This window comes from Scylla paramamosain, chromosome 33, assembly GCF_035594125.1.
Source record: "Scylla paramamosain isolate STU-SP2022 chromosome 33, ASM3559412v1, whole genome shotgun sequence".
Taxonomy (NCBI): domain Eukaryota; kingdom Metazoa; phylum Arthropoda; class Malacostraca; order Decapoda; family Portunidae; genus Scylla; species Scylla paramamosain.
The window spans coordinates 12,278,952-12,302,524 of NC_087183.1; the positions used below are offsets into that span (position 1 = coordinate 12,278,952).

General features: G+C 41.6%; 1 protein-coding gene across 1 annotated transcript in view; it reads right to left on the reverse strand.

Annotated features, from left to right (window-relative positions):
• The window catches only part of LOC135089459 (zwei Ig domain protein zig-8-like), a 49,685-nt gene that overhangs the window by 23,364 nt on the left and 2,748 nt on the right, over window positions 1-23,573 (reverse strand). The window contains exons 2-3 of the mRNA XM_063985038.1: window positions 21,477-21,808; window positions 1,441-1,651 (exon numbers count right to left, since the gene is read on the reverse strand). Coding sequence (XP_063841108.1) covers window positions 1,441-1,651; window positions 21,477-21,808 — 543 coding nt within the window. The remainder of the gene's footprint in view (window positions 1-1,440; window positions 1,652-21,476; window positions 21,809-23,573) is intronic.

Sequence of the window (23,573 nt, forward strand, 5' to 3'; positions counted from 1 at the left end):
TTTAAGCCAATTGAGGGTAATTAGCGCATGATTTTTCCCTTTTACCTACAATAATGATGTACTCGTATTCTCTAGCGCATTAGGCTTATTTATGTGAGGGCTTTGTGTATTGTTTAATTAATCCAGTCAGGGAAACAATAGCGGTACACGTGTAATGAATGCTTAATTAGTCCTTCCGTGAAAAGCCTTGATTGATTTGATAGATTTTGCCGCCGACACTTAAAATATTCGATAGCGTTGAATTAGAAGCAGATATCTGTCTTCCCTCCCTTACCATCAAAACAAATACTGGCACAGGTAAACACTCGAACTAATTGAAAATTTACGTCACCATGTCAGTTTTTGTTCTATTTTTACCTTGTTATAACAACATCTACAACAAACAATCCCGTAAGAGCCAAAATATCTGGTGCTTTTAGTCTCGCCTTCTGTCATCCTATGTGTTTCTTTGTGTTCCTTCATCACAAGCCATCCTCTTTAGCCACAAGGAAGACAAGCCCTCAGAAGCCCTCAGACTCGCCACCATCAATCTTGCCATGTGCCCTTGACGCTGCCGGACCCAACTTGAGCTATTCTAACCTCACCACAGCACAAGGGACATAATAGGGCATCATGTCCAAACCCTGAGACTGGAAAGTGCCATCGATCATGTACCTCTGGCCTGACTGGACCTAACTTATGCCCGCCACACACTGCACGAGGGGACATAATAGGACATAATTTTCCTAAACTTGAACCACTGAGTAGGAAAGACATGACATTTCAGAAATTCTATAAAAAAAATTGAAGTTGAGCCAGAATGAAGGATTACGAAAGATATGGCATTTCAGAAACCTTAAGAAAATTGTGGCGAACCAGAAGGAAGAAACGCGAAAGACATGACAACATTACAGAAATCCTAAGGGAATTCAGACGAAGCAGGAAGAAGGAACACGAAAGACATGACAACATTGTAGAAATTTTAAGAGTATTGAGACCTGAACCACGAAGGAAAACACGGAAAACATGACAACACTCCAAAAATCCTGATATAACTCGAACTTGAATCGAAAAGAAGAAACACCAGGACGATAACATTTCTGCAATTCCTAGAGAACCTAAGAGAACTCGAATTAGAACCACAAGGAAACAACACCAAAGACGCGACAACATTGCAGAAACCTTAAGAGAACTGCAACTACAACCACACAGAAGGAAAACCAAGACGATTCTAATATCCCATAAATTCCAACAGAACCTGAACTTTAACCACCCCCCATACTCCACCAGCCCTAGCGCGTACCCAACCAAACTTCAGCAACGGGAGGAGAAGAAGAACACCTTCATTAACTAAGAACCCCCCTGCAACAACACAGCAAATGAAGACACCCAGACACCTCATCAATAAGCAGCACAGTAAGGAACAATTAGACCATCAATAATAACTAAAGGCTCACTTACCGAAGATGTTAAGATGGACAACGTAGGTTCGCACTGGCTTAGTGGACACTTGACACTCGTAGTTGCCAGAGTCTCTCACTTGTGCGTACTTAATCTTGAGTATCCAGTCCTTGGAGCCCGGGGAGTGGATCACCTCGAAGCGCTGGTCCGTGGTGTACGTGTAGCGCCCCACCGTCATGATGTGTAGGTCCCGCTGTCTGATCCACGACACCTGAGGGAGGGAGAGAGACATGTGTTGTAGGATTGGAAGGGAAAGACGTCTTGCAGAATTTCGTATACTCGATGGAATAGATTGATACGCTGGCTTGTTGATTGATCGCTTGTTTGGGAGATGGATTGATTAAATTCCAGTGAAAGGGAAAGACGTGTTCTAGGATTTCGTAGAGAGAGAGAGAGAGAGAGAGAGAGAGAGATGCTCAAAGCCTTGCATGCGCGGCGAGAAATTTGTCGTGGGAGCTTTGGTGAATGGCAAGGCTTCTTTGTGAGGGAGAAAAGAGGGAAAGACGTGGCGCGTTGTTTGTGGCAGAAAATGTAGCGGCGTGAGCTCCGGGAGGGGAGGGAAACAAAAATATTCTAATTTCTTTTTTCAGGGAAGAATGAGAGAGAGAGAGAGAGAGAGAGAGAGAGAGAGAGAGAGAGAGAGAGAGAGAGAGAGAGAGAGAGAGAGAGAGAGACGGAATGTGTGTGTGTGTGTGTGTGTGTGTGTGTGTGTGTGTGTGTGTTTCTCTTGTTAAGAGAGGAATTCCCACGCACCGAATATCATCGTAAGAAACGGAATCTTGGTGTTCATCTATCCTTACATTCACCTTGAGAGAAATAAGATTCCAGGAAATAAATCTAGGCCTACTTGAAATAAATCTATAGACCTACATCCCACGCTTCAAAAATGTCTATATAGTAGGTGTTAGGGTAGAATTTCATTTATAAAGAAATATATGTACTTCGGAGTGTCAAGGGAAGATGTGTTAGACGAAATAGTAACTCGTAAGGTAATATAAGACGTAACACCTTTCCTCCACTCCCTTCTGGTAAAGCGGTTCAGATCCCTCTCAATTAACAGCGTCGGGGAATCAAAATATACACAGCACTTGAAGAGAGGGATCGAAGAGGGAACCAGACGCGGGAAGACACCATGAGATACAGCGAATGGTTGAGCTAATTCCTGAGAAACTCTTGAAGAAAGGAAGCTGCAATTGGGTTTCCTGCCGGGAGAGAGAGACGAGGTAATCCAAAACTGTATTGTTCGCAGGGAAGCGGCCATTGAGTTGCGTACGCTATGCATTTATCCTCAGTGACCCGCGCCTTGGAAGAAATGTGTTTCTGCGAGGAAAGATGAGGCGATGTAACACCCTGAGACGTGCTGAGGGAGGGTATCACCTTTCAAATCCCGAAGACTCGGTACTTTCAAAACCGGAAAACCTAACCCAACCTTTTGAAACCGTGGAGACTTGGCTCTTTTGAACCCGGAAAGCAAAATGTAAGAACCTGGAGAGTTAATGAAGGGAAATGTTACTTTTAAATCGTGGTGACTCAATATTTTTGAGAATGGAGAGAAAAATGTAACAGCCTGGAAAGAGCTACTGAAAAATAATGTTACTTTGGAAATCGTGGAGACTCTATAGTTTGGAGACTGGAAAGCAAAATGTAACAGACTGGGAAGAGTTACTGAAGAGAAATTTTACTTTTGAAATCCCAGAGTCTGTACTTTCGAGACTAGAAAACGAATTGTAGCCCCCTGAGAAGAGTTACTGAAGGGGAATGTCACTTTTCAAAACTTAGACAATCGGCACAAACGGAATTGCGGAACAAATAACACCGTGAAAAGAATTACTGGAGGTGAATATTTCAAAGCCTGGAAACTCGCTTTGTACGGAACTGAGAACGAAATATTCCCAAACATGATATAGCAAAAGGAAGAATAAAGTGCATCAAGAAAATAAAGATACACGTTAATAAATATTTAAATGACCGTGGGAAGAATTGAAGGCGAATATTACTTTTCCGAACCTGCATACTTGATACATACGGAATTGAGACTCAAACTGCACCGAAACCTTTGAGAGCAAATGGAAGCTTATGTGTGTGAAACAGAAAACTGGAGACTGAGTAAATATGTAAATGAGATGCATTCATACCACGCTCCCTCCCTAAGATGTGAAAATGAAGCAAGCAAACAGAGGTATAATGAAAATCGGAGAATCGCATCGCAGACAGAATAAAGAAAAGACGCATAAAAATCATAACTAAACAAGACAAACACGTAGGTAATGAAAACGCCAATCAAAATGCATCCTTACCTGAGCTACCTGAGATTAACGCTACCGAGGAAAAAAAAAAAATATTGCAGGAAAAAAATAGAAAATGCTAGGCTGTAAAATTTAAATACGAGTCGGTGAAATGAAAGAAATAGATTATTACGAAATCCAATCCCACTTGACACTGACTGTGAATGGCGCAAGGCAGATTAGATTCCAGAAAACGAAACGAACATAGGATTCCATTGCACCTGTACACTGACACACACACACACACACACACACACACACACACACACAGGTATATATACGTGACTAGTAATTAATAGGTATTATCATTATCGTCTCTCCATAGGCACAATAATTTTCACCTTTTACCGACAGTTCTGGATTCAATAGGCTGGACTTTTGATCTTGATTTGGCGGTGATAGTGATGATGGATGGGAGTTTTATTTGTTAGTTATTGCTTGTTGTTGTTGTTGTTGCTGTTGGTGGTGGTGGTGGTGGTGTTTTTTGTTGTTGTACTTCTAAGGGTTGTGTTAGTTGTAATATTTGTTGTATTAGTAATTATCAATGTGTTTTTTCCTCCATATTAATGTAGACTGGTAATGTTAATACCACCACCTCCACCACCACCACCACCACCACCACCACCACCACCACCACCACCACCACTACTACTACTACTCCTACTACTACTACTCCTACTACTACTACTACTACTACTACTACTACTACTACTACTACTACTACTACCATCACCACTACCGTCATCGTCCTCATCATCATTCCAGCGGACTCCAGCATATAACCATTTGAAATAAAAGGAATCTGTTTCGCCATTCACGTAGGAATCCGCTGGTGATGGAATGAGGGAGATCCGTTAAGCTGGAAAAAAATTTATAGCGGGAATAATTTTACAGTTCTATCAAGTGGAAGTGGAAGGGATATATCGCCGCCACCACCACCACCGCCACCACCACCACTACCACCACCACCACCGCCAGTATAGAGGAAGCAATTCATGGATACATCTCGTCCTATTTTCTTTGTTCTATATCCGCTTTTCGACAAATGCGACAACACAGAGACGTTTCCGGATAGACTGCGTGTACTCAGAGCGCCACAAACAGCATCGCGTTCTCTGAGTGACCGATATGAAAGGAGGACAGGAAGTGGAATCAAAAGAACATCACAAAGCGCACTAGCCAATCTCACCTTATTGGATTTTGTGACAGTAGTAGTAGTAGTAGTAGTAGTAGTAGTTCTCAAGAGCGAGAGAAGTGGTTGGTGTTTCTTAGGGACACTAGGGGGGAAAAAGAGAGCACACGGGCCTTTGTCAACAGGTGGGTGCGGCTAACGAAAGGCCAGGTGAGGGTGGCAGGTGGGCAGGGAGCGAAGATAGGGAGGTGCTGGCGCGTGAGGAATGCCACGGGAGGAGGGGAAGAGGAAGGAAGAGGGGCTAGGTAATGGAAAAAAAAAAAGTCCAGAGAAAGAGAGAGAGAGAGAATGTGTGTGTGTGTGTGCTCCTCCGCCTTTTCCCGTTGTAATGTTGAATCTTTTGGTGAAATATGAAAGGGAATTAAAAGTTCTTTGCGATTTCATTCTCTTAAACTCTGTGGCTCCTATTTGAGGTTCATATTTGCTTTCGGTGTTTCTTTCTTTCTGTATTTCTTTCTTTCTTCTTCTTCTTCTTCTTCTTCTTCTTCTTCTTCTTCTTCTTCTTCTTCTTCTTCTTCTTCTTCTTCTTCTTCTTCTTCTTCTTCTTCTTCTTCTTCTTCTTCTTCTTCTTCTTCTTCTTCTTCTTCTTCTTCTTCTTCTTCTTCTTCTTCTTCTTCTTCTTCCTCCTCCTCCTCCTCCTCCTCCTCTTCCTCCTCCTCCTCCTCCTCCTCCTCCACATCATCATCATCAGCGTACAAAACCAGACCAGGAAGGAGAAAAGAAGTAGAGATATAAGGCAACTTTTGAGTCGTGTGTCATCTTTTCAACTTGGTGAAAATTATAGAGCCGCGAACACAAGGCGACCACTATGTTATTACGTGTGAGTGAAAGTCAGCGGGAGAAGTGAGCCTTGAATTTCGTCTATCAATAACTTTTTTCCTCTTGCTACGGAAATGAATGAAAGGGAAAGAAAAATGTACGATGTTATAAGGTTACAAAAAAAAAAAGGTCAAAAATAAATGTATATAACTATAATCGTGTTGTGAAACTTCTCAGGCATAAGGAAATAAAGACTGGGAAAGAGAGAGAAGCATTTTACGAAACATTAAATCTGTTTGTTTCAAATTTAATGGAGGACAAGAAAACGAGGGAGGACAGGAATTTCATAACTTTCATATCTCTTCGTTGTTTTTTTCTTTTCTAATTCAGAACAAAGAAACTTGTGTGGCATTTTTTTTTTCCTTTCTATTTTTGTAGATATTTTCTGAGTAGTCTATTCTATCGTGATTCAATAAGAGGGGAAAAGTTTGTTCCCTTAAACTTGTTGTGTGTTTGTGTTATCGAGGACTACTCCAGTGTGGGAGGGGAGGCAAAAAAAAAAAAAAAAAAAGTCATTGAAAACTGTGCGACGAAAGAAAGGAAACACAAAACATCTCCATCAAAATTAATAAAGGCTTTTTATATTGTTGTGAAAATAGAAATGTGGCCGTTAAATGTATCCGAGTAAAAGAGGGTAACAAAAGTATATATTCTTAAAATGAAAATACTTCAAATTTTCTTGACGTTCAATGTGAGAAAAAAAAACAGACATTAATAGCTTACAACAATGCGATTTAAACAAAAATAACAAAAAAAAAACGAAATTTAAGATAATCTGATTTCCCTGACAAATTGTGAGAAGAAGAAAAAAACTGACCTTCATAATATTTACAAAAGCAACAAAAAATCATAGACGAAATTCAAAAGATACATCGGATTCCCCTGACAAAGACAACCCGAGGCGAGGGAAGCGACAGGAAGACAAAAGGAGATAGGGTGTGTGATAAAACTTTCCAGCCTCGCCTCTCCGCGCCTCCACCACCCTGACTCTCACCCAGTAAAGCCCAATAAGGAGAGACTCGCCCCTGGACACTTCCTCGCCCGGAGAGTTGCGAGGTGGACCAAGTTTACTCGAGAAACATTATTGCCCACGTGGGGGACGGGAGCCATAGGGAGCGGCGGCACTGGTGATGTGAGACTGTTGTGTGGACTGAAACCTTTGCCTATGCAGGTGTTCTTGTGGGGAATTACGTTCTTTTGCCCCGTAGTAGTTGTTCTCGATGTACTGTAGAGGGCGTATTTGTAGTAGCAGTAGTAGTAGTAGTTGTTGTTGTTGTTGTAATGACACCGTAGTAGTTCTTGTTGAAATGGAGAGGTCGTATTTGTAGTAGTATTAATAGTAGTTGGACTGTAGATATAGTAGTTGTAGTAGCAGTTGTTGTCATTGCACTACAAAGATTGTTGTAAAAGCAGCAGGAGTAGTAGTAGTTGTGGTAGTAGCAGTAGTAGTAGTAATAGTAGTAGCAGTAGTAGTAGTAGTAGTGGTAGTAGTAGTAGTGGTAGTAGTAGTAGTAGTAGTAGTAGTAGTAGTAGTAGTAGTAGTAGTAGTAGGGGAACAAGTTTAACAGTAACGAAGTGACCTAAAAACACCACGACTCTATTCTCTTCCATCGCTGATTTCGAGCCTGGGTGCAGGAGAAGTAGTTTCCGTGCACGCCCTTGCTTGCTGGCCGGGTTTGTTCTCCCTTTCGGAGCTCGCCAGGTGAAGGGGAAGACTAACGAGCGAGGGGAACAGGTGATCTGCGATGCGATGTCTCTCCTCTCCAGCCCGGGATTCCTTCTCTCACTGACCTTCATTGTTTTTTTATTGTGTTGTGGTCGTGCAGGACTTCAGAGATTTATTTGTCCTCTTCCCTTCACTGCAGCGTCTTTGGATCCTCTCGTCCATCCAACAGCTTGAATCGCGGCCAAGACACCTGACCTTCGGCTGACAGCTCCCATTTACCTAAGCTGTTGGCGCTGATTGCCGCGAGTTAACACTGCAGGAGAGGATTCTGGGCCACTTCACGACGGCTCTGTGTCCCTGCAGCAGGTGAATGATACTCCGCGGTAAGGAACCCAAGAAGTGTGATGTCTTGCAAGGCTACTGCTTCCCTGCGCCTTTAAACACAGAGTACCTTGCGTGTTTTACTACAAGCACCACCGAGTCTGCTCCATTTTTACTGCAGGGCACAACAAAATCTTTATTTTGCTACAAGGGACTACAAAGCCTGCACTATTTTACTGCAAGGAGCTACAAAATCTACACTAGCAGTTTTATTTTCAGAGGAGTATAAAACCCACATACTTTACCTCACCGTTATCTTAGAGCAGACTTAAATCGCTTTACTACAAGGAACTTAAGGCCCTGGATCCCTAAAGCCCGTCACATTAGACTGTGTATTTTCAGTAATGGTCCCTCTCTTTCTTCCTATTCCGCCTCTTTCTCTTCATCTCTCTACTTCCCACATTTATTACCTTGTTCAGTCCTTCCCCTTCCTTCAAGCACCACCACCCTCCCTCCCTCCTTCCAATACGAACTTCATTCCTACATTTCTTTCCAGTACATGTCCTATTCTTTCAGCACCTCCTCTATCCTTACTTCCAGAACCTCCATTCTCTCCCTCTCCTTCCAGTACCATTTCTTTTTCTCCTTCCAACTCACCTCCTCCATCCCTCTACCTTCCAGCACCATTCCTTTCCCTCTTTCAGTCCCCCCTCCCCACCTCTTCCATTCCTCCTTCTCCCAGACCCCCTTTCCTTCCAGCATCACTCGTTTCCTTCTCTCCAGCTCCTCCTCCTTTGTCTTTCACCTCCTTTCGGTCCTTCCCCTTCCTTTCAGCACTATTCCTTCCCCTCCTCTATCCGCCACCCATCCTTCCAGCACCCCCCCCCCATCCTACACACCCCTCCATCTTCTCCAGCCTGTGAGGGGCCGCGGTACTCCGAGAGGCAGCGGGATAGAGAGCGATGGATGTGCAGTAACTCAGCTCGGGACGCTGCTGTCAAAAGAACTCCAGGAAGTTGCGTCATCAATCTGACTTACGCACGTCTCTCAATTACGTCATAGCCCTCGTCAGCCAATCAGCTCCCGTGACACCCACGCTTAGAGAAACACTATATCTATAGAATTTTCATAAAAGCTTCTATATTTATTTATTTGTTTGTTTGTTTGTTTGTATTTTTGTCAGTTTTTGTGCCTCCTTGTTCTCAGTTAATCAGGTCTTACTACGCCCACACTTAGAGAAATACTATTTATGTACACAATATTCATATTTATTGTTAGTTTTTACCTTTCGTCAGCCAATTACCTCTTTTTAAAACCACGCTTAAACACGACTTATGTACTATTTTCGTAAAAGCTCCTGTATCTTTTTTTTTATTTGTGTTTAATTTTGTTCATAGATTCATTTATAAATATCTACCTTCAGTCACTACGCCCTTGCACAGAGAAACACTTTAATATCCCTCAGACTCTCAGCGTTCCCTCCACTCATATAAAAGAAATCCGATTGTTGTATTTTCTGAGGAGCTTGTGAATGTAGTTCGTGCGTTTTATTTATGTACGAATTCCGTCATATTTATTTTATTAGAAGTGAAACAAACAACATTCTAGTTTTATATATTCTCCTCAAAAGGTTGTTTATTAATTCTGTATTTTTTGTTTAACTCAGAAGCTTGTGAGTATATTTCTTGTATTTTATCTATGTGTGGATTCCCTATTACTTGTTTTCTTAGTAGTGAAAAAATACTATTATTGTTTTATATATTTTCTCCAAAGTTAGCTTATTTAATTCTGCATTTCTTGTTTATCTCAGAAGCTTGTCATTGTAGTTCATTTATGTATATTTTCCGTATAATTTATTTTCTTAGTAGTGAGAGAAAAAAACATTCAAGTTTTATATATTTTCTCCAAAGTATTTCTTGTTTACCTTGGATGCTTGTGAATATTGTTCATATATTTCATCTGTGTATGGATCCTGTATCATCTGTTTTCTTGGTAGTGAAAGAAACACCATTTTCATTTTATATATTTTCTTCGGAAGCTCGTTTATCTAATCCTGTATTTTTTGTTTGTCTCGATGCCCCATTTTTGTTTTCTTAGATTGCATTGCTCTAATCAGCTTTTCCTTTTATTGCAGTTCACGTTCTCCTCCCCCGTGGATTACCTCCGCTTTAGTGAGTATGTGTTGGCTTTCCGTCCTCCCCTCCGTGATTTAGGAAGGTCTTTGTTATGGATGTGCCAGGTTACAGCAAGGGATTCGGCAAAGCTCCAAGATTTATTTTCTCGGTTCATGCTTTGATTACTGATGGTCATCCTCACCTCATCACTCCTCATGTTTCCAATCTTCATCATGCTCTCACTCTTACCTCTTGTTCCTGTCTATGTTTCTTCGTCTTCTTCTCCTTTATCCATAACTGGTTTCTTCTTTTTCCTCGTTATTGTATGTAGCGCATGTTTACCTTTTTTCTTCCGGTCCTTTTCCTGTTCTTCCTTTTCTTTTTTCTTCCCCATCCTTTGTATGTAGTTTTCCTCTTCATCTTCCTTTTCGTAGTAGATATTGTTGTCTTCTCATGTTTTCACTCCTCCTTTTACTCCTCTTTTTTTTCTCTTGCTTTTACTTTTATTTTTCCCCCTTCTGGTATCTCCATTTTGTAGATACAGTGCTTCTATGCCCTCCTCTGATCTTCCCTTGAACTCTAAACCAAAATCTGTGTAATAGTGAGAATCTTGTTACGATATTACAGCAGGTTTCGTTTGGCTTGATAATCTTCGTTTCCTGTTTCCTTTCTTCCTGTTCCTTTTCCTCTTCTGTCTTCTTCCTCTTCCTCCTCTTCTGGTCTCATCCTCTCTGCCCTCCTCCTTCTACTTCTAGTTTCCTGTGTCCCCTTCCTCTTTCCGCTCCTCTTCTTCCTCTTCCGTCTTGTTCCGTTGGTCTCTTCCTATTCGTTCTCTTCTTCCTACTCGTAATCTCTTGTGTTTCCTTCCTCTTCTTCCTTCATCCCTTCTCTTTTCATGTCTTCCTTCGTGTACTCTTTGACCCCTCTTTGTTCTGATCCTCCGCGCGTTTCTGTTGTAGCTACTCCTCCTCCTCCTCTTCCTCCTCCTCCTCCATTATTAACCCTTTCCGGGGCTTTCATCACCCTCCACTTTCAGACCAGAAATCAGCAAGTATGCATCACTTGATCCCCCTAGGAGCTCCAGGGGGCGACAGAGGGATCGGCGCCTCCCATTAGTAGATGCATCCACCAAGGGAACAGACATCCACGACCCAGGAGGGAAATATTAAGCCTGGCAGTGCGTGATCTTATCCTTAGACGTTCTTTTTTTTTTCTCTTGTGTTGACGAAAATGTGTCAAGACTTTTTTTTTCTTTCTTCGTTTTCTTCATCTTTTATTTCTTCCTCGTTTTTTTTTTGTTTTGCGTCATGTTGGTGCTTCTTTCTCTTCTTCCTCTTCTTCTCCTCCTTCTTCTTCTTTCTGGGTCGTGGTAGTGTGTCCTGGAGCATCTCTCTCTCTTTCTCTCCCTCTCTCTCTCTCTCTCTCTCTCTCTCTCTCTCTCTCTTTCTGCATTTCTCCTGATAAGAAAGAAAGCAAGTCCTCCAGAGACCTTGAGGAAAAGAGCAATTACTGAAGGAGGACACTAAACCTAAATATATGCTCTCTCTCTCTCTCTCTCTCTCTCTCTCTCTCTCTCTCTCTCTCTCTCTCTCTCTCTCTCTCTCTCTCTCTCTCTCTCTCTCTCTCTCTCTCTCTCTCTCTCTCTCTCTCTCTCTCGCCTCTTCTGTTCTTAAGTGATTCCAAACTCGATTACTTCCACAAGGCGAGGCTTTCGTGTCTTCTGACCCATTAGACATCGCCGGCCTGTCATCATGCCACTCCCCGTCCTGTTGTCTCCTCCTCCTCCTCCTCCTCCTCCTCCTCCTCTTCCTCCTTCTTAAGCAGAAGAGGGACAGTGAGGGATGCTGCCTCTCAGGTTTAGACTGCGACGGATTAGTGTGTCGTCTGGTGAGTTAGCGATGAAGTCCCTCTGTGTGTATGTGTGTGTGTGTGTGTGTGTGTGTGTGTGTGTGTGTGTGTGTGTGTGTGTGTTACTGTTCTCGGTCAATGGCGTAGGTCAAGTTTTTTAATGGTGGTTTTCTATTTTCTTTTTTTTTACTATTATTATTTTAGTTGCGGTCCTTGTAGTTTTTTTTTTTTCATCAATTTTTGTGAAGCAATGTATTTGTCTCTGTCTGTCTGTCTGTCTGTCTATTTGTCCCTGTGTGTTTGTCTTCCTGCCTCTTTGTCTGTCAATTTATCTCCTTGTCTCCATCTATCTGTCAATATCTCCATCTCCTCGTGTTTGTTTGTCTGTCCGTCTGTCTGTCCGTCTGCCTATCTGTCTGTCCGGGTATTTGGCGGTTCCTCTTCCATTACCTGGACGAATGGTTTCTCCTCCCGAGGGTTTTTATTGAGATCTACACTTTTACACTTTTCCTGAAGGCTGCGGCCGTGTCCCTGAAACGCCTCGCAAAATTGGACAAGAGTCTTTCCTAACTGAAGATTTATTGACTGAAGATATATTGGAAACCGAGACCCTCCTCTCTCCTCCCCCCTCTCTTCCTCTCTCTCTCTCTCTCTCTCTCTCTCTCTCTCTCTCTCTCTCTCTCTCTCTCTCTCTCTCTCTCTCTCTCTCTCTCTCTCTCTCTCTCTCTCTCTCTCTCTCTCTCTCTCTCTCTCTCTCTCTCTCTCTCTCTCTCTCTCCACTTCACTCTACATTTCCAAACTGTCCTCTTCCGCCTCCTTCGCTTCCTCCTCCTCCTTCTCCTCCTCCTCGTCGTCCTCGTCCTCCTCCTCTTCTTTTTCTGCATAGCTGTCATCAGTCCTCTCGTCCTCGTAGTGCTCTTTCCTCCTCCTCCTCCTCCTCCTCCTCCTCCTCCTCCTCCTCCTCCTCCTCCTCCTCCTCCTCCTCCTCCATCTCCTCCTCACAACATTTCTCTCACTCTGCTGTCCATCTCTCCACACCGCCCTCATTCCGTCTCTCCTCTTCACTCCATTCCCAGCTCTCTCTCTCTCTCTCTCTCTCTCTCTCTCTCTCTCTCTCTCTCTCTCTCTCTCTCTCTCTCTCTCTCTCTCTCTCTCTCTCTCTCTCTCTCTCTCTCTCTCTCTCTCTCTCTCTCTCTCTCTCTCTCTCTCTCTCTCTCTCTCTCTCTCTCTCTCTCTCTCTCTCTCTCTCTCTCTCTCTCTCTCTCTCTCTCTCCGCATTTCTTCCTTCTAAATACTCAGCCGTAGGTGCGTCACTCTTCTTTCTCCCCCTCCCTCACCTTTCACCTCTCCCACCTCTCTTCCTCCCTCTCCATTACGTCTCCCTTCCTTCAGCCCTCGCAGGAGTTGGTGTGGGTCAGGCTCCATTCTCAGGTGGCTCCTCTAATGAGAATTTAAGTTCACTCTCTTAATGCTGAATCTTTTATTGCCTCGCGTCTTTCGCGTGAAGGAGGAGCAGGAGGAGGAGCAAGAGGAGAAGGTGAATGGTAGGCTGGAAATTTGCGATACGGGTTATTTACAGCGTTTGCCAATATTCCAGGCGAGTAATGAACTGGATTAGGGTGTATTCTGCGTGTGTGTGTGTGTGTGTGTGTGTTTGTGTGTGTGTGTGTGTGGGTGTGGGTGTATATACATTTATTTATTTCTCTCTGTCTCTCTCTCTCTCTCTCTCTCTCTCTCTCTCTCTCTCTCTCTCTCTCTCTCTCTCTCTCTCTCTCTCTCTCTCTCTCTCTCAGTCTTGTGGATAATTTCAAGAGTAGACGGAATTTGCATCTTTAGTTTCTTTTCCAATGAAATTATCGTTTAGCAGAGAGAGAGAGAGAGAGAGAGAGAGAGAGAGAGAGAGAGAGAGAGAGAGAGAGAGAGAGAGAGAGAGAGAGAGATGTGAAAACTTTATCCGGGAAACTGTACAATTTACGTGAAGGAGAAAGACATTACCTTCCCCAAAACTAGATGCCGGAGGTCGCCAAGGAAAGTTTGGAAAGAAGGTGGAGGAAGAGGAGGAGGAGGAGGAGGCGGAGGAGGAGGAGGAGGAGGAGGAGGAAGGGCGTCAGTTGCAGTCTTCCCCCGTGGTATTTTGCATATTTTGAATACTGATGAGTCCTGCTTCTCTTCCTCTTCTTCCTCCTCCCCCTTCTCATTCTCTTCCTCCTCTTTCTCACTTACCTGACAGAGTAATTCGCAGGTGTCCAATTAGCGCATTATGAAGGTTAGTGGTACCGTTGCTACTTTATTATTGCTCTCATTGTTTCTCGTGTTATTTTACTTTTTTATTCTTTTATATTTTGTGATTTTTTAAATTTTTTTTTTATTTGTGTGTGGGTTGATTAGTCTCTTTTTTTTGTATGTATATTTTGAATTCTTATTACTCTTACTTCTTTCATTATTGGTATTGTAATTATTCCGTGTTTGTTTCCTCCGCTGTTTTTTTTTTTTTATTATTAAACTGGATTTTTTTTTATTGTTTTTCTCTTAGTTTATTTTTTGCATTAATTCAAGTTCGCTGCATTTTAATTACGATATGATCTAGTTGCTCGTTATTAAATTTCACGTTAATAAATATCATCACATCCATCAAGAATAACTCATTTCTTAATTACGACAGGCAACGTTCATTATATAATTCGCTTCATTAGCAGGACCAATCATGCTGTCCTCCAATCACGTTCAAGAATTCCGTGACATTGAGAATCGGCAGCCAATCACACTCCTGCTTTTCGTGACGTTATTGGATGAATTTATTGCCGTGAGTTTATTGATAAGTACTTGTGGAATTGTGTAAAAAGGAATATAGGTTTTAGTGGAGAATGTTGAGAGGAAGGAGGTGAAAAAAGAGGAGGAGGAGGAAGTGGTGGTGATGGTGAAGAAGTGGGAGCAGGAGGAGGAGGAGGAGGAGGAGGAGGGTGTCTGGTACCCTAAATACCTCACACCTCAGTTGTCTCGTCCCAGAACACAGCAATCAAGAAAAGTGCTCGTTTTATGACGCACATCACACACACACACACACACACATACACACACACACACACACATACACACACACACACACACACACACACACACACACACAGAGAGAGAGAGAGAGAGAGAGAGAGAGAGAGAGAGAGAGAGAGAGAGAGAGAGAGAGAGAGAGTCTAGATCGTAAAAATTATCACAAATAATTCGTCTTTTTTTTTTTTTTGCCAATTCGCGATTAGTTCCACTTTTTATGATTTCCACAGTTTTCCTTCACGTTTCCTTCGGCTGTAAAAGATCCACCCAGAAAATTGATGAGAATAAAAGTCGAAGGAAAAATGTTACCCAATGATGAATGAGGTGAAGCCCGCCGGAAACTCTCACCCCCCTCCGCCCCACCGCCTCACCGCCGCCCCCCTGACACTCTGGGAACATTTATTGGGATGCGACGATAAGGAATTAAAGTCTTTTTTTTTCTTCTTCTTTTCACCGCACGTTTTACTTCTCCGAGTTATGAAATTTCTATGTTCTATTCGCTTTTTTTTTTTTATTTATATTCTTTTATTTTTATTTTTATTGGGATACGGTGGTTAGGGAATAAATGAGAATATTTTTTTTACATCGTGTTTTCCTAATATCTATTTTTTTTTACCTATGAAACCTATTTATTCCATTCGTTTTCTTTACTCATATTGTTGTTCGGTATTTTCTCATGTTAATACGTCAATAAGGAATTAGGGGGTGTATTTTTATCGGATTTATCGGGATGCGGCGATAAGGAATTAAGATTTTTTTTTTATCACACGCTTTTCCTCTTTTTGAATTTTGAAATCTATCTGTTCCGTTCGTTTTATTCACTGATGTTGTTGTTCGGTATTTTATTTTGTTAATATGACGTGCATAAGGAATTAAGGGATGTATTTTCACTTGCATATATTTTTCTATTCTTTTGAGCTTCGAAAAATTTGTACATAAAAATATAAACCGATGCTATTGATGTATTTTTTTTTTTCGTAAATCTGTTTTCTCTCTCTCTCTCTCTCTCTCTCTCTCTCTCTCTCTCTCTCTCTCTCTCTCTCTCTCTCTCTCTCTCTCTCTCTCTCTCTCTCTCTCTCTCTCATCCTTTGCTCTCCAACACGTAGTCGATATTTTTTTTTCCACAGAATTTTCTTTTTGAGTTATAAAAAAAGTGTACATACATATTTTCACAATTACTATTGTTTGATACCTTCCATAAAATCGGCGCTTTTTCTACTAACCTGTGCTCTTCAATGCGTTATTCAGGCCAATCCTTTTAAAATAAAGTTATATTCTCTTTATTTTGAATTACGAAAACATTTTATTCTTACATATTTATTGCCACCTTTCTTTCACATTTTTCTGTAATATTTTTTCCCCCATTTTTCTCAACATGCTATTTCTGGCGATATTTTTTCTTTTAGATATGTTAAATGTACATAGATATTTTCCATTCATAAATTATTTCATATTTTTACAATAAATATGATTTTTTTTTTCGCATCCTCTGCTCTTCAACACTCCATTCTGACTAACTCTTTTCCAAATAGGGAGTTATATTCTTGTTTTAAATTATATGAATATATATATATATATATATATATATATATATATATATATATATATATATATATATATATATATATATATATATATATATATATATATATATATATATATATATATATTTTGACTACTGCCTTTAAGTGATATCTTCCGTGAATCCGTCAGTTTTTTGCTCAATCCTCTGCTTTTCAAGGCGCACACTTTGTTATTCCGGGCGATCCTCTCCAAATAGAGAGTTACGTTGATAGACAGATAAACCGATAGATGGCTTTATTGACCGTAACAGGGAGTATCAAGTGGCCGGCATATCAAAGGAAGCCTCTCAGTCAGTCAGTCAGGCGGTCAGACACGTAGCCGTCAGTGCCATACGGGACCAGGAACGTTAGTTTGGCGGTGTGGCGATCTCTCTCTCTCTCTCTCTCTCTCTCTCTCTCTCTCTCTCTCTCTCTCTCTCTCTCTCTCTCTCTCTCTCTCTCTCGTTTTTTCTCTTTCCTCTAATTCCTGTTAACTCTTCCCTCTCTTTCACATCTTTTCCTTACCTTTCCTGACCTGAGTTTTCTTGCACTTGCTCTTTTCTCACCCTCTCCTCTAATTTTATCACATTTGTCTCCCCCTTTCACATCTTTTCCTTACCATCCTTCTTCGAATTCGGGTTTTTTTTTTTTTTCGTACTCACCTTTTCTTACCCTTCTTCTTCCTCTTATTTTCTTTCCACGAGATATTGGAGTGCGCCCTTGATCTCTTGTCTTTATTATTTCCTCTAAGTATTTTTTTTTATCACCCACACGTTCGTAATCCCCAGGCGATGCTAGGAGTAAGAACTTCTCCCTCTAAAAGAATGACGAAGTCGGAAATTAACACAATAGTAATAATGGTTGCTAGGAGACAAAAATATATACTGCCCTTTTTTTTTTTATAACCTGAAGATATTAATAATTTGTTTCTCGATGTTTTGGCTTGTTGTTTTTATGTCATTGTGTGTGTGTGTGTGTGTGTGTGTGTGTGTGTGTGTGTGTGTGTGTGTGTGTGTGTGTGTGTGTGTGTGTGTGTGTGTGTGTGTGTGTGTGTTCTTTTGTGCACAAGACCAAATAGCTAATTAATTGATAGTATTCCGTATTATATACGAGTATGTATTGGATTTTTTTTAGATCACTAGTTAATTCTAAACACACACACACACACACACACACACACACACACACACACACACACACAAAACAACAAGCCTAAACATATATTTGGAAACACACAACATACGAAGATTAAAAGAAAGTCACTATAAAAGGCTTAACAGGAAGACTAGAAAGACATTCGAGAGTCCAATATCACTTAATCCTGTGTTTGTGTGTGTGTGTGTGTGTGTGTGTGTGTGTGTGTGTGTGTGTGTGTGTGTGTGTGTGTGTGTGTCAGGATAATCTTCACGTCTCTAAATGAGTCGGCAATCCACTGGTGACCTTGAGAGACTTATGCAGTGAAAAAAATAGTGATCGTTGAGTGATGAAAGTGTTAGTCTTTGTTATTCAGACGGATTGCGCGGCTTATTCTTGCAGGTGGGGAGACTTTATTATTTGTATTGGTTTGTTATGTGTATTTATTTATTCGTTTTATTATTTGAGGTTTTTTTTGTGTTTTTTTCACGTCTCTGTTTTATCTATTAGTTTTGTTGTTTCGTTCCGGGATGGTTGTTATTTTTCTTCTTTTTTCTTTTATTTATCTGTCTGTATGTTTGTTTATTTGTTTACTTGTTGCTGGTATGGCTGCTATATATATTTTATTTTTGTTTGTTTTAATTCGGTATATGTTCTTTTATTTCAGTAGTTTGTCTCTTCTGTTATATTTATTGTAAGGATTCTAATCGGTGAAAAGGAGAGTTTTGGAATATTGAATGTAAAAATATATTGAAGGTGGAATTAAACAGACACATACACTTTTCCGCACAGTTACACTCGCCAAGCGTCTAGTGGCGCCATAATAGACATCCCTTGAAACACGAACACAAAGGAAAACGAGTGAGGGGAAAAGAAAGAAAAAATAAAGAAAAAGAGAAGGAAAAAAAGATAATCTATTATGTGTCGTGATAATTTTTGATTAATGTTTCAGGAAGACGAGAGAGGAAATGCGACACTACATTATGAATTATTCTTATGTTCCCACTCCAGACGAAAAGAAAAAAGAAACAGGAAATAACGTAGAGAAATATAAATATGGCGATAATAATTCTTAGCTTTTATATACAACCGTTTGCATTAATTTGATGAGCTTGGAATGAATATTACTCTCTGTTTTCGAGCGTCGTAAAAAGTAAAAAAAAAGCAAGCAAGTAACGTCCAGACAGAAAAATAATGAGACACATTTCTCTAATATTTTTTAGTTCTCTGCATAAACTACGTCTCTGTGTGTGTGTGTGTGTGTGTGTGTGTGTGTGTGTGTGTGTGTGTGTGTGTGTGTGTGTGTGTGTGTGTGTGTGTGTGTGTGTGTGTGTGTGTGTGTGTGTGTGTGTGTGTGTGTGTGTAATATTCCTTTCATTATTCACACAACGTTCAGTCTCTTAAGGATATTTAACGCAGTGATGATGATAATAATAATAATAATAATAATAATAATAATAATAATAATAATAATAATAATAATAATAATAATAATGGCGGATCTTTGAATTATATTAGCTTAGGTCATGTTGGTTTCGTTTACTTCTCTCCATAAAAATTATACTATTTTCCTATAATTACTGTCAATGATAGAAACATCCTTTGAATTTTTCCTTCGGTTATTCCCTTTGATAAGGTCAGGATGGGTTATACACATACGTAAAATTACGTTAGGTTAAGTTAAGTTAGGAAAGGTTTGGTTAACTCAGCTTAAGTTACGGTGGGTAGCGGTGCCAGAGATGACTGTGGTTTCTTTATCGTCCGCTCGATAAGGACAGACAAAGACCGCGGGAAAGATGAGACGGAAGAGCCGACGACATTTCTGACTGACACCATCCATCAGAGAGAGAGAGAGAGAGAGAGAGAGAGAGAGAGAAAGAGAGTAGATACAGATACCCACACTCTTCCCCTATCTCTGGTTAGCCAATATACACACAGCGGGTAATATTGTACACTGCAGAGAGAATTCCTTGCATGTAACGGCGTCAAAAACAGACGGATATGCATGCATTTTCTTTCTTCCGCGCGCGTCCTGGTCTCGTGTCTCGTGGCTGCAATAACGCCAGGCGGTTCGTTGGTAGCGATAGACATGAGTGCGCGCGTATAGACAAACACGCACATCCACTACCCTTGTCCACAATACGGGAGAGAGAGAGAGAGAGAGAGAGAGAGAGAGAGAGAGAGAGAGAGAGAGAGAGAGAGAGAGAGAGAAATAGTCACTCTGAAGTTTTGTCTGATTCGGAATCAACTTTCGAATGCACATACTTTCTCTCTCTCTCTCTCTCTCTCTCTCTCTCTCTCTCTCTCTCTCTCTCTCTCTCTCTCTCTCTCTCTCTCTCTCTCTGTATCACTGTATTTATTTACCATTTGTATTTCCGCTGGATTGAATCAAGCTCTTAATGTTCCTTGTGTGTGTGTGTGTGTGTGTGTGTGTGTGTGTGTGTGTGTGTGTGTGTGTCCCATGTCTCACGCTTCCTTCATCGGCATGGAAACAATTAAGGTGACCAGGTGAAGGTTCCCCGCACGCCCTCTAGGTGTCAGCGCTCCTCGTGTCTCGCCTTTCATCGCCCTCGTGGAAAATGACGTAGGTTTTTCGATTTACCTTAGTCAGTCCTTGCTCGAATAAAATGCCCTCCCTCAAAGCCTCGTTTTCTTTTCCTCTTTTAACAGAATGAGTAGGAATTTTTCTGGTGATAGTATTTTTTTTTTTTTTTATGCGGGTTTAATGTTTAATTCTTATCTTTCGCTTTGGTGTTATTGATATTTGCGCTCTTAGTAATGTTTTTTTTTGTCTTTTTACTATATATTTCTCTGTTGGTTAACTATTGTTGTATTATTTTCATTGTTTTAAATTGTTTTCGTTTTCATTTTCATTATTTCCATTATTTCTTTAGTGTGATATTGGTTTAGTTATGGAAGTACCAGTCTCTCTCTCTCTCTCTCTCTCTCTCTCTCTCTCTCTCTCTCTCTCTCTCTCTCTCTCTCTCTCTCTCTCTCTCTCTCTCTCTCTCTCTCTCTTATACGTAGTTTGTGTCACGTGAAACTCAACACTGTGGCTTTGGAAATATAGCCCGAATCAAGTTTGTGTTCGTTGTCCCGCAGCGAGGAATATACCGGAGTTAGGGCAGCGGCGGGAGCAGTGTCGGATCCTTTAAGAGTTGCGGGCTTCTGTATCTTGAAGTCTGACGCTGTGTGTGTATACAGATCCCTTGGTGAAACACGTATATATAGACCTTTGTGTTCATTTGTCTGTCTCTCCTCTCTCTCTCTCTCTCTCTCTCTCTCTCTCTCTCTCTCTCTCTCTCTCTCTCTCTCTCTCTCTCTCTCTCTCTCTCTCTTACTAAGCTCAGGTGTGCGTCGATGCAGGTAATGACCCTTAGATATATATATATATATATATATATATATATATATATATATATATATATATATATATATATATATATATATATATATATATATATATATATATATATATATATATATATATATATATATATTATTTCTTAACATTATCCACTAAATTCCCCCCTAATGAGTCCTTGATAGAGTCGAGTGGTTCTCCTGGATGTATTTGCCTATTGATTTGTTTGGTATCTTTATGTATTTGCTCAGTCTTTTCTTTGCTTGTCTAACTTGCGTCTGTCCATCCGAATATGTGTTATGTTTGTTTAGTATTACGTGTTTTGCCAGCGAGAAAGAGAGAGAGAGAGAGAGAGAGAGAGAGAGAGAGAGAGAGAGAGAGAGAGAGAGAGAGAGAGAGAGAGAGAGAGGAAAAAGATAATATGATAGAAGAAAGAGAATGGAGTTAGCGGGAGGCGAGAAGGAAAGACGATAAATAAATCAGAAAGAAAAGGAAAATGCGGACAATAGGAGACCTTGAGAGGTTGGATGAGAGAGAGAGAGAGAGAGAGAGAGAGAGAGAGAGAGAGAGAGAGAGAGAGAGAGAGAGAGAGAGAGAGAGAGAGACTTTGGCTAATAATCACTAATCACAAGGAATCTAAGAAGCACAACACACAAACAACAGAACACAACAACAACACTCACACTCTTGTTGCCGAGGTTATGAACGAGGCAGTGGAGGTACGCAGTGTTCCCCGTCATGGCGGACACGTTATAGGGCGCCGCCTCATCAAACACAGGGTGGAGAGGCACGGTGAGGGAGCAACTAGGATCACCAAGACTCAGATCTAGAAGTGGCTTAATCGGCTCCACGGGGCTGCTGCTGCTGTCACTCAAACTAACCCTGGGCTTATTGACAGTATCGCTGCTACTGGTCTTGTCCGATCTCCAGTTGGGTTTGTGCTGCGGCGGGTGGAGGGCAGAGGGCGCGTTGACTGTCTGCGGGACGTGTGCTGGGGGCGCCACCACTCTCACTCCTGGAATAGAAAAAGGGCATCGTTGTATTTATCTGACGTTTTTCTTCGTTTCGTGTGGTAATGGTCTCTGTACGGGCAGCGGAGCATTACCAGACTCGATTAAGAGGTTGGGTTTTACAGCGTGATGAGCGTGATGAGGAGACAGTGTTCAGACGAGGAGGGAGGGAGGAGAGAAGTGAGACAGAAGCACATCTGGCGGTAGATTGTATTATCGAGGGAAAGGGGCAATGAAAGAAAGGAAACTGGTAATAAAACTATATATGCGAGGGACAAAGAACATCCCCAAGACATCACTCACGGAAAAAATGACGGAGGGAAAAAATAAAGGAAATATCACCACTACCAACAGTCTCATCACCACTCACCACCACCACCACCACCACCACTACTACGTTCATGACTGTCGCCCACCAACAAGGTCCTCTATAGCAAGAAATTAAGGAAACTAAATGAACAAAGGAAGATGGAGTGACTCGCAGCTGTAGTGGCCGCCATCCCGGACCGCACAATAGACGAGCGAGGATGTCTATCGATCCCCGTCCGAAAGAAAACGGGAGTCAGGTATTGGTGTCTGGAGGTGAAGAAATAAGGAAAAGGGAATTGTTTCAGAAAGGTGAGATGTAATGTCTGTGCTTCCCCTTCACGTGGCGCCTCCTCCTCCTCCTCCTCCTCCTACTGCAGCAGTGTTCATGTTTTATGATTCTTGACGCACTCACAGGCAGAAGCCAAGAGAGAGAGAGAGAGAGAGAGAGAGAGAGAGAGAGAGAGAGAGAGAGAGAGAGAGAGAGAGAGAGAGATACCCTTTGTTGTCCTCTAAACTCTTCCATTTCCAAAGTGAGAACAAAAATACAAAAAGTGAAGCCGCCAACTGTCCCGCTGATGGTCACAACCTGTCGACCCGAGAGACAAAGACGAGAAAAAGTGATGCTAAAGAAAAACGCTTGAAATTTTCTACAACTTTAAGCCTCTGAAGTGGTAAAAAGGAGATCAGTATACCTCGTACTCTCTCACTCTATTTTTTTCACTTCCCTGCGTGTGTGTGCGGTTACCAGATAGCGACTAGGATCGGCTGGAAAGTGGAAACACCTCTGAAAAAGTTGGTGATGGAAAAGGCCCCGCGAGTGACAAAAGCCGTCTCCCTCTATGCATATAACAGCCTCGGAAATTTGATCCAACTCTATCCACACGCATTCCGATCCTCTCCCGCGATCCCGTGCGCCTCCCGATAACGTGGAGCCCCGCACACCAACCTGTATTTTTAGATGGAGAGTAAGGATGACTACTCGAAAAAGGAAAAATTTTTACTTATGTCTTTTTCAAGAGATTAAACTTAACAGACATGTATAAGCTGAACCTGTGTGTGTGTGTGTGTGTGTGTGTGTGTGTGTGTGTGTGTGTGTGTGTGCGTGTGCGCGTGCGTGCGTGCGTGCGTACGTGTGTGCGCGCGTGCGTAAATTTTTCACGGCCGTCTGCCTCTCTATATATTCCACTGATTTTTACAGCCGCTGGAATTTTATCGTCTTTTTGGCAGCGGTGAGGCAGGAAACATCAAGATTCACTCCCTGTAAGCGTGAATGCCGTCTGCCTATGTGTATATGTGCGTGTCTGTGTCTGTCGGTTCATGTACGTACTTCAGACACGCCTCCCTTGAAGCACATAGACATAATGAGTATAGAAACTAATTAAACATGATTGAGATGTTGACAGGTGCGAAGGGGAGGTGAAAGGCGAGGCACAGCAGGCCGGCTCATGGGACTGCAGACTT